The sequence below is a fragment of the Gavia stellata genome, chromosome Z, assembly GCF_030936135.1.
Source record: "Gavia stellata isolate bGavSte3 chromosome Z, bGavSte3.hap2, whole genome shotgun sequence".
Lineage (NCBI taxonomy): Eukaryota > Metazoa > Chordata > Aves > Gaviiformes > Gaviidae > Gavia > Gavia stellata.
This window is the reverse complement of record NC_082637.1, coordinates 37,109,656-37,121,953: the sequence shown is the minus strand read 5'-3', so window position 1 is coordinate 37,121,953 and position 12,298 is coordinate 37,109,656. Positions and strand designations below refer to the sequence as shown.

Sequence of the window (12,298 nt, the reverse complement as noted above, 5' to 3'; positions counted from 1 at the left end):
GGCTATAGCTATTGAAGTTAAAAATGGTCATCTATCAGTTAAGGTTATTTTCTCTAGGTGATTCCTGTGTTTAAAATTATTCCTTTACCAATGGTAAACCCACCTAAAGTTGCATAATTAAAAGAAATCTGTTAAAATTTTTGTGCCAACGGAAGAAATAGTAATGCTTCATTCTTCTGCCTTACCTTCTGTCCTCATACTTTACGGTGTTCTGTGAGCAGTTTGTTAGTCTCATCTCTGAAAATGGTATGTAATATCATTACCCAGTTTTTATAGATCAGCCAGTTAGAAATTGAGTGGTTAAGTAAGTGACTTAACCAGTGCCACACACTGCATCTGTGGGAGTGGCAGACTCAGAATCAGAATCGAGGCATTCCCCTTTTTCTGTCCAGTGTTTTAGCTGCAGAATTACCCATATAAAAATTGTAGGTGAGTTTAAAAATTGTCATTTTTGTACCAGAATTACATGATGGAGACATTAGGTTTCTCTGCAGAGACAGAAATACTTCTGCATGTCTGCTCTTCATTCTGTAGAAAGTACAGCAAGCATTCCCACCCCAATTTTCCTTCTTTCTTAGAAGTGAAAATATACTTTGGAAATTAACGTAGGAAAGGTGTAATGACTTCTATCTGTCTGCTTTTCTAATTTTATTGGAGATTTTTTTTCTCCATTTTATTTGTGAGTTTCCTTGGGAAGGGATATTTTCTCTTGAAATGAACTTCATTCACAATCTCATGCACTGTGATTTTTCTATAATCCAAACGAGTACAGGTTCAGCAATTAAACATTCTGAAGCACAGAGAGAAGCTATAGACAACTGCAAAGGGTGGAGGGCAGACTGGGCCATTCTTGTTCTTGAAAAAGGAAATATTCTTTTTATTTTAATGCTCATGGGCTTAAATGATTAGTGAAATGTACCCAATCTCTGACTTTTGGTGATTGCCTCATAACATTGTAGGTGCAATTATCTGCCAGCAATGAATTAGGAATGTATTTGGTGGCCCACAACATCTGTAGTTGTTTTTCTAAGTCTTGTCAAATGTGTGAGCAATTAAATAAGGACACAAGTTTGTGGTCTCAAATACAAAAGGTTTTCCTAAAGTCTAGCTCAAAGTTGAACAACTGCAGATTTTTTATTGCCCACATCCAAGCTTTGGTGATCTTTTCACTTAGGTAGTATGGCTGTCTATAAATTATAAAAAATTGCTGTGCTGGTTTTGGCTGGGATCGAGTTTATTTTCTTCATGGTGGCTGGTGTGGTGCTGTGTTTTGGATTTGTGCTGTGTTGATAACACCCCAATATTTTAGTTATTGCTGAGCAGTACTTGCACAGCGTCAAGGCCTTCTCTGTTTCTCACACTGACTCCCCGCCCCCACCAAGTTGGCTGGAGTGCACAGAGTTTGGGAGGGGACACAGCCGGGACAGCTGACCCCAACTGACCGAAGGGACATCCCACACCATATGACATCACTTTCAGCAATAAAAGCTGGGGAAAGAAGAAGGAAGGGGGGCGACATTCAGGGTGATGGCGTTCATCTTCCCAAGTAACCGTTACGCGTGATGGAGCCCTGCTCTCCTGGAGATGGCTGAACACCTGCCTGCCGGTGGGAAGTGGTGAATGAATTCCTTGTTTTGCTTTGCTTGCCTGCGTGGCTTTTGCTTTACCTGTTAAACTGTCTTTATCTCAACCCATGAGTCTTCTCACTTTTACCCTTCTCATTCTCTCCCCCATCCTAGCAGGGGGGAGTGAGCGAACGGATGGGTGGTGCTTAGTTGCCAGCGAGGGTTAAACCACAACAATTCCCTATAATACCAAGCTTACTATAGGCAGGTCACATTGTGCATTTCCTAAATGTCAGTATGCAAATGATCCTCCTTTTGGTGTTAATTTAAAACAAACTCTGTTGTACTCCTGATTTGCCAGCTATTAAAAATAGTATAATTTCATTGGGATCTTTTTGCCATTTACACAGCAGAATTTATGCTGTGGTCTTTTTAAAAAATACTTAATTGACAAGAGAGAAAACAATTTATTTGGATTCCTGAAGTAGTAAAGAAGAGAAGCGACAGATTTTCTAAGAGCTGTTTACAGAGCATACAATATGTGCTCTGAAAAAGAAAGAAAAAAAACCCCCAACCTTAAATTGTAGTATGGTACAATCCTGCACTGAGTAATAGTGTCAATTTATATAGACAGATTTTATCTTCTTCACTTTATAACCAAGAAACAGTAAGAAAAACTTAATGGCAGAGAAGACTTTCCGTTAAAAAAATGCTGGAACACTTGCAGGACTTAGCTGTTGTCTGCTGCTTCATATCTTTTCTTGTCATGAGTCAACATACAGCAACAGAAGAGTAGATCTCTGTGTTTCTCATCAACTTCTTGCTCGTTAACTTTGAATGATTATTTTGATGTGCCATCATGTCTCAAGACCAACTGCTGTATGGCTTTAAATTATTCTCCCAATGACAGTGTTATTTACTTTCCATAAAATATTAGTTCAAAATTAGATATTGGGTGTCTATAATATAGAATTAAAACTGTTTGACAGCGGAAAGAAAAGATTGTATTTGACATGTTTGGTTTGGGTTTTTCTTAAAGTTGAGAGATAAGCTGCAAAAAGTGCTTTTTGCTTTTACTTTTTCAATACTTCCCATCATTTCATCCAAATATTTCATTTATTAACAAGCACCACCAGAACTTTTTATAGTTTTAAAAGTCATAAACAAGATCATTTATTTTATCAATTAAATATGGAAAGTTCTTGCCCTTATTACTAAAATGCGTAGAACTTTTGAATTACCACATTATGCAAAATCTAAATTTTAAGTATACATGTATGTATATGTGTGTGTTTAAAAACCCTGACATCCTTACTAATACATGTATGCAGAGTGCATACTCACACAGAGTCTTACTGATTTTAATGCAGCTGTAAGAAACAGCATTTATGCACCAGTTTGCTGGTTTGAAGTCTCACTAAAAAGATTACATAAACATTGGGCCAAATTATCTTGAAGCCTCATGCTCCTGTGGTTGGTAACAGTGGATTTAGATTGTGTGAGCTCTGTAGGATAAATGTATGATAGATGCTTTAGACAGGTAGATGGAAATTCCATGCAAAGCGAGTGAGTATAGTTGACTCCATTGTGTATTCAGGTGCACAGTGATCCCTTATATCATAGGTGGCTTGATAGGAGACATTTCTTAAATACCTTTTTGTAAATGAGAAAGATGAGGCAATGACATTAGAGAAAGGCTCTGTTAAGCACTGCCCACTGTATAGAAGGATGTAGCTGAGACTTCATTAAGATGCTATTTAACCTCACAGGACTCTTGGAGCCTCATCACAAGTTACATTAAGAATTTTTGTTAGATTTACTAGTAAAATTCAGTATAAAGGAAGTTGCAAAACTTACCTGTCTCTCCAGAATGTTGCATCATTTTAAACTGCCTCCATCTTTTGTGGTCATTTGTAAGAACTCCAGAGGAGGAATCATATCTCTTCTTTACGTGTTCTCCTCCTTCTCCCACACTGTGATCCCTTTCATGATAGGTTATTGCTTCTTATCTCTTGGAAGCTCTGCAAAACAGCCAGACAGATTGATTTTCCATTACTGCTATAGGCTGTTCCTATTAATATGTGAATAATATTTACTTGTTAGATATAATTAGATCACCCAAACAATGTTAAATTAATATCCTTGGTCTGGGGGAAACCCACAGAAGTCAGGTCTAACATCTTTTAATGTTAGCCATACAAACTTATGCATAGGTGTACTAGACCACATGCTTTAATACGAGGCAAAGTTCCCTTTTTTCTGCATTACACTCTACAGGAAGAAGATCTCAAAGAGAGCAGCAAGATATTTCTGAATGTTTCAGTGTAAATTATAAAATCATTAATTTATTCTTGTATATGTGTATTTTGTTCTTAAACCTTAATAGCGTTGCTTTAGGATTTAGGGAATCAGTTGTATAAACTATTTAAAATTATTCTACTGAAATCCAGTCCATTTCCTCCACAGGTCCTCAAGGGCCACTGTAATTTGGTAGAAATGCAAGGAGTGATGTGTTAGGAACTCAATGGAAGGGATATATAAAAATGTCTGAGAACTCCTGTTATCTGCAGACCATTGATGTGGTAGAGCATAATGGCACTTTTCAGGAAGCTATAGAAAACCATGTTTTGTTGCTTACTCAAGGGCCTTAACCTGCAAGTTGTCATCTAAATACAGGGTTGCCTATCAGCTTGTGCAAGGGGAGCCTGTATCTGCTGATTTTACTGTTCCGCTCATTATGGAAGCTCATTGGTTTCTTTTCCTTTCCTTCTGTTTTCTTTCTGTCTTTCTTGGAGAAGCTTCTGAGGAAAACCTTAGTCAGGAATAACTTCTGTTTCTTTCCCTAGAAAATAGTGTAGTACACAGAGTCCCATTACGTAAACTTTTTAGCAATATGTTGCAAAGGCAGAATTACAGTGGGTGACTTCTGGAATGCCTAGCAGTACTCTTTCAGAAGGATTTTCTGGCAAAAGTTTAGCATTGCTACACCCTTGGATTTTTATACCTACTTTTTAACAGGTTTGAACAATGGCTACAAGAGTGTATTTGCTGCAGACTCACTCAGGAGCTTTTTATTATCCCTACTCCCCACCCTACCTCTTTCAAATTAAGCAGTAACAGATGTCCAACCACAGTTACACCAATCCACGCTGCTACCTACAAGCACATCAGCTACCGTACTTTTATCCCCTCTGTACCTTAAAATCCCGCTGCTGGGAAATGAAGGGGCTGCATTAGAGCTTTGGATTCTTAGGTGAATCTATGCCACATTCATCTCCTGCTGCCATTCTGGGTCATTCCTGAGCCTGTTCCACAAACTGTCAGCGAGCTGTATGCCTAAATTAAATACTATTGAAAACCAGTAGAAAGATACTGTTAATAATCCAGATGCATATCCTTTTAAGGCTCAATACATATGTCAGTTGCACTGTGAAGGTCTTTAAAGACAATGCTTTCTTTCATGTTAATGAATGTTAATGTTCCATCTGTGTGTGTAGGAACACACACTGTTCCCAGCATCTTGAATCTTCACTCCACCAAGTTATGCTGGTTTCATGTTGGATATTGTAGTGATCTGAGGTAGTTACAATGATTCAGGATTAACTGAGTAAACAGAAAAATGAATCTTTGAAATAAAGACTAAATTCTACTTGAGATTTTCGATAACCTCCATCACTTCAGAGTGCCTCACAATTTATTTTGCATTTACCCTGACAACACCACTTTACTATCATTGTGCTGGTTATGGTTTAGGGAATGTAAGCATCAGGCTAACAAACTAATTTGCTCAAGATTACGCCAGAATATGAGCTGGAATATGAATTTTTCCAGTCCTAAATGAGCATCTTGCAGCTTGAGGAATTATCATCATCACTCAGAAGTATGCATGGGATTCTCAGTGATGGGATGGGAAACTACTGAAACCAGATTACAACCTGGCATCAGCACACCTTTTGCAGAATAAGTGGCCAAGTAAGGCCAGGCTGAATGTTTTGGCCATGCTACTTATCTTTGGAGTTTCTCATGCCAATACATACTGCTTTATAAAAATGCATAGCTCTTTTTGAAGACTTTTCAGATTTAGTTATTTGAGAAACAGGCTGATATTTTCAAGTTTGTGGAAAGTTTGCATGAATTTTTGAGGGGTGTATGTATAAAAGATAGAAATCTTACTAATTAGTTAATCTCCTTCAACACTTTACACTATCAAGACAGCCTTGTCTTGATAAGAACGTGAAAAGAAGCATGAAACCTCTCTAACTTTTTCCCCCCATCTTATAATTTATAATGGGTAAATGAATCATTTTTGAATGTGTGTAATAAAACTCACTCTCAGGCTGAAACATTGTATTTCCGATTCAAGCTGAATTGAGTTTTTACAGGCAACCTGTTAACCTCTAGGCCAAAAATAGGTATGGTTGTAATGGAAATGCTGATGAGCCTTAATGAAGGAACTCTACCAAATGACACAGTTTCATCTAGTATGTGTACGTATATTATATTACTCGTATTATACATACTGTAAGTGACACATGAACGAGACAAAATAACAGATACAATAAGTGTGTGTCACATTGGTGCAGAGGTTTAAAAAAGGTGGTGAATGTGAGAAAACCTTTTATGGTAAAATAAGAATACCATTTTGTAAGTCATTCTTCTTGCAGTACAATTAATTACTGAGTTCATTAATTAATGAACATATTAGAGGAAGAACACCATTACTGACCGGTGGAGACCTGATATATTACTGAGTCAATAAACTATTGAACACGAAACAGGACCTTTCAGGAGAATTTTTTTCTCATAACCCACAAACACATATATTATTCTTGCACGGTCAGCACTTCTTTGGTACCCTTATATTTCATATTACTAATTCTTTTAATCACGCATACATACAGCAGTGTTTTATAACCTAGCTAATGAGTAATTGGACAGGTGACATTGGGACTGAGGCCCTGAAGTGTCAGGCATAAGAGAGCATGATATTTTTTTTCCCCACTAGGTTTTTGAGAGTAAAAGATAGTAAAAGAGCAGATAGGATAGGAGGGAGATAGGACTCTTGTACCAGAAAATTGTCAGAGAAATACAGATTTTAAGTGGATCCAGGAACTATAAATGGCTTTAAATTGCTAGCTGATGCAGATAAATAAGTAAAGAGATAAAACGTTTAAAACCTTTTTCATTGTCAGCAACCAAGGAGTTTAGCTTGGCCAAGCTAAAGTTAATTTTCTTTAAGTCAGTCTAGTTAAGGTAATTCTTTTTTGGTATGGAAAGAGTGTGTGTGTGGGGGGTGTTAATTGTTTGGAACAGGCAAGAGCCTTCATAATGCTTCAGTATCTTGGTGGCCATAGGTATCAAGCACCCTTCCCCCACCTTAGCCCCCAAGTAATCATTGATTGCATCTAAATCTATAGAGATACCTTTTCCTGGCAGCTCTGGTAGTTACAGTAGATTGTTAATCTGTGAATGATCAGAATAAGCCTCTGTGTCTCAGAAATCTCCATGCAAATTACATCTAAATGCATGCCATAAATTTGTTAGTAGCAGTTTGAAGTGCACAGGTCATCTTCTACACTATTTAAAAACATATGTCTGTTACACATTAAAAAGACTCTCATTCAATTTATATTCACTTTTCTGTGGACGTAGCTAGCCCCTGTCAAAGTAAACCTGCGTAATTTTAAACATAATTTTTAAAAGGGAGATGAGCTATTAGTAAGGTGTATTATTTAAGCAAATTTTAGATCTCTGCGTGGGACTGGAGTTTTAGCATCGCTGCTTTGAAATAGTTTCATCTTTTGCAAAACTGAGAAATATATCTTTGACAAATAGGGAGTGCTAAGATGTAAAGGGTTATGCATAGATATTGGAGTAAGTGATAGATGCAAAGGAAAGTTACAGGACGTTTTATGAACCAGACCTATTCTTGTACCTTGACCATTTTATCCTGTTTTGGGAACACATAAAATCTATGACTCCTTTCTGTAGCATAGTTCTATCTTATGTGAACCCCAAAAAGGAAACTTGAGAAAAACCTTTGGATACCATGCGGGAAGGAGAAAGACATCTGTAGTTTTCCTTTTTGTATGTTTTTGTTTCCTCATTTTACTCTTGATTTTAATCAAGCTGATATGCTGCTATGGTAAGACATCACTAGTAACATTTTCCTTCAGGCAGTTGATGCAAAACCAGGAAATTTGTGGAACACCTACAGAATCCTCATCCTACTGCTTTTTTTTCCTGAAGGAAATAGAGCAATTCTTTTAAAGACTTTAGGAATGTATTCATCTCCGTGGGATAACAGACTATGTTATTATTGAATAAGCACTTTGGTTGTCATTGCTCAGGCATACTGATGTATGTTTTTGAAAAAAAATTAATCTCTACTTAAAAGAATGAGCAATGCTTTGAATGTTAGAAGGCTGGTTTTTTGCTGTACACTTAATACCCTTCTAGCTCTCACAACAGATTTGTACAAGAAGGAAGAAATACATTAATATGTGTTTTCTGTTGCTTTTTCCAGGCCATCCGCTGTACACTGGTAAATTGCACATGTGAATGTTTTCAGCCAGGGAAGATTAACCTGAGAACCTGTGATCAGTGTAAACATGGCTGGGTGGCACATGGTAAGAAATATCTGTTCCGGGTTTGTCTTCTCTATTCTGTCCATTTTTCATGGTGTCTTTAAATACTAAGAGCTGGAATGATATAGACGGTAGTGTTATCTATTTGTCTGTACATGCATGTGCGTGCAGTCTGGGTTTGTGTATGTGTATGGATGCACATACTTTTTTTACAGCCAATTTCTAGGACGGAAAACTGAGGGTCTGTTATTCTGGCAATATCTGCAAGTGCCTCTAGAGTTCAACAGCTTGTGTACAGCTCAAAAGAATATTCTAGCCTCCAGGAAATAATGTAGTTCTAGCAGGGCTTAGAAGAAAGGCAAAAAGTTTATAGTATGGTTGCACAGCAGAGTTTGTATTTCAGAGAAGCATCAGCCAATAAGTCACTGAACCTAAAGGAAATTCAAACATACTAATGTCAAACTTTAAGAGCTTGGATGTCAGAATGAAGTAAGTGTATCCTCTGTGGCTCAACAGAAGTGTGCATATATGATCTGTGAGTTGAACCTCTCTTCCCATGTTTAAGTAGCTAAAGAAAGAAAGGAGGGATTAGAATGCCCAGACCCTATATAAAGGCATCAAAATACACTTCTAGACCTTCCTTCTGTTTTTTTTTTCTTGACAGTCTTGATTAAGCTATGCATGAGAGAGAAAGAGAGAGCTGTATACACAATTAGAAGGCAAATAAGGAGGATACCTAAAATGGTTTAATGAAGAAAAAAAAAGGGAAAAAAGAGAAAGATTACTATGTTTGCAGAAGAAATTAGTGTCGGAGATTTCTTCTCATGGTCTAGGCTATTGGCACCTAAGCAAGCACAGTCTTCATTCCCCACTTCTGCCAGACATTCAGTGGGTTATATTCTGTAAATTTTATTTTATTTTGATGAGACCTGGGGTGGAAGCTTAGTACTTCCCTCCTAAGATGCACTTGATCTCTAGTTAGTTCAAGTTTGTGTGTATTTGTGCCTGAGCATGCTGGCATATGGCAAGTGTGAATGCTGAACAAATTCAACAGCACAGACTGCCAGAGAAGGTTTTAAAACATTCACATGCATGGAAAGGAAAGCAGGACTGCAGGTACCATGCAGTCCTATGTTACTGCATAGTAATATACACAGTCTGCTTAGAAATACCCTAACACCACCAATCTGGTAGCTGGTTGCAGATTTACAATATACTAGGTTCTCTAGGGACACGGTTTATTTTTGCTCCTCTTAGTTCCCAGAAAGATATCTTCAGTCACACTATAACCAGACTCACATTTCTTGGAAAGATCATTAAACCTCGCAAAATTTCTATAGTTCATGCATGCTTCAGGCTTTGTGTAGAATCAGCATCTAAGGATTTGCTGATCCACAGATTGGGAAGATTTGTCTAGCTGTTTTCCAGGGTGTCCTGTTGAGTAATAGAAATTTGGAGTTTAGCACTTAGATTCTGGCATATGGGCATCCTGCATTCTCTTTTTAACCAGTACATCTTAGAAGAGTGTGATCAGATTTTCCTGATAAATTCTTCCCTGTGAGGTGGTTGAATTCAAAATCAGAGTACATGACAGTTATCTGAGATTACCACGCTGTGTATAATAGAAATGTCCATGTTTTACAAATCCAGAAAGTTGAAAGGCGAACATGATGATCAGGGATACACCACCTACTCCTGTACCTGAGTGCTTAACATTCCAAACAGAAAACTTAATACAGCTATATATTATTAGAAAGTGTTTGTTTTACTACTGCACCAAGCAAAGAATGCTCTGATTTATTTTTTTTTAGTACGCTTAGTATACATTCATCTGGAGTATTTACATTTTATGGCAGAGCGAGACAAGTCAGATGTATGTTTCCTACACATACTCAAAGCACAGGCTTATAAATTACTTCCTGGAGACTATGATGCATCTGCTTTAATTCTTGATCTTAGCTGTTTTCCAGAATTTTGAGGGCAGCATTCAGGAGACTGATCATTTCATTGCAGTGTAGCGCCTGGATTTTCAAAATGACTGAATCAGGTTACTGTTTAGAAGCGATTTTCTTAAACCGTTAGCACAGTACATTCAGAAGTTGTTCCTTGAATGCAAATAGTATTTCCTGCTGCTTTAATTAAAGGGTTTCCTTCTGATTTTTATTAATGAATTTCAACTCAGCTCCTTGACACATGATGTAGTGCTGTAATGAATATAATTATCAAAGAATAGGTGTTTCCAACAGGAAGTACCATGCTTATTCAGTTCTGATAACCTGGAATCATAATTAACTGAATAGATCAAAAATAGCTTAGAACTGCAGTCTTCTTATACTGTACTTGACTAATCTGTGCCGAGTTAATTCATGTTAATAACTGCCATTTAAAATGTTAGAATTTTTAGACTGAGGAGGAACAGGCATACTGCCACGACACTATTATTGCTCTTAGCAACTGCTGGCCTGTTTTCTTTTTTCCTGCTTCCATTGTCTTTCTCATGTTTTTCCTTGCTCACCTAAAATGAGCTGCACACATCTTGAAAAGAAGGGTTTCCTACAAGTTCAATTTCTTCTGTCTCGAGTTGCCAAAAGTAGGATTGTCAATATATGAACAGATTCACCAGAGGAGTTCTTTTGTGGCAAGGTAAATGTTTCTGTTGGCAAAAGTTCAGCTTATTGAATTTTGACCCTGCACCCCTGTGCTACAGTGGTAATCCTACCATCAGTGTTTTTAAGGCTATAGTCAAAAGCTGTGCAGAGCATTGCAGCATTCTCTAGTACTGCTATGCATAATGGAGAATGGGTTATTGCTGGTGTGAATCTCTGGATATTTTAAGGGATCTGGATAACTAGACTGTTTTAATTTGTTTTCAGCTGAAGCCTGGCTTTCATATTGTCATCTTGGGTGGGGATTAATTTTCTAAAACAAAAAATAAATTGTTTAAATTGGATAAGACATTTCCTAGGCCTCAAGCAGGCAAACGGATAACAGTTAGATGTTTTTCCTTCTTAGTTAGATGTTTTCCCTTTTTTTTTTAATGGTTAAGATACTTTGTATAGACCATATGGTGAAAAATAAGATCTTATTAAAATCTTAACAGTCTTTTTTTTTAAAGAGAATTTATTTTAACACAGGCAATTGCTATTTTGTGGCTTTTAAATAATGTAGGTCTACAAAAAATTAAGACTTTCTCAAGTGCTTGAATTGGTTTCCTCTCCTGATATTTTTGTTATATTGAAAGTAACATACTATACTATGAAGATAGTCATGACATTTTACTACCTTTAGCGCAATAATCACTTACTCAAACGTTATTGGAAATAATCAAAAAAACCCAATTTATTTCCCACTCACTTCCCCTAGCAGAAGTATCTTAGCCCATGAGAAAAGAAATTAAGCAAGTCTGCAGTAAAAAGTTGTTGATTTCATTGACTTTGCATTTTGCCTTGTATGCTTGTCATTGATGTCAGAATAACAACTACTGTACTGTTAGCAGAAATACTCTTATTATACCTAGTCCAACAGATCAAAAGACCCGATACAGTCTACCCTCTCTCATGATCGTTTTGCTCTGAAAAGGTGTGCCAAGGTGACAAAATGTCATGGTGGACTAAAGCTATTATTTATGACAATAATTCTAGTTTCAGTATCTCAGACTTCACAGTGATTTAAAAAAACACAGTATAATAATACTAAGTTTGTATGAAATCGTTATCACCTTGTTTCAAAGAGAGTCAGAAAATTAGAAATACTAGTTCTGTGTCTTGCCCTCAAACTGATCACTGGTAAGACTCAATCAGATAGCAGCAGCATGTTTTTCAGATGTGTTTGCTGTACTGTGCATTCTTGGACTAGCTGAATTTCACACTGTTCAGTCTACTCTAGGAAATGAAGTATCCTGTGAATATTTTTGCTGTCTTCCTTCTTTTTTTTTTTTCTCAGAGAAAGCTGATCCTTAGTACTCTAGTGATCTTTGGTGTCTTTTCATCTGCATCATGCCAGTCGGCACAGCTCGGGACCAGGCTATTTATGCAAGTAGGCTTTAGTACTTCTCTGAGATATGATGAGGCCACATACAGACACATCTCCAGTCCCAGCCTTGGCCAGAGCTTTTTTCCAGTAACTGAGGTTAAGTTTCTTTTGGTT

At 37.1% G+C, this 12,298-nt stretch overlaps 1 protein-coding gene across 1 annotated transcript in view; it reads left to right on the top strand.

Annotated features, from left to right (window-relative positions):
• The window catches only part of BNC2 (basonuclin zinc finger protein 2), a 232,588-nt gene that overhangs the window by 111,008 nt on the left and 109,282 nt on the right, over window positions 1–12,298 (top strand). The window contains exon 2 of the mRNA XM_059834103.1: window positions 8,092–8,194. Coding sequence (XP_059690086.1) covers window positions 8,092–8,194 — 103 coding nt within the window. The remainder of the gene's footprint in view (window positions 1–8,091; window positions 8,195–12,298) is intronic.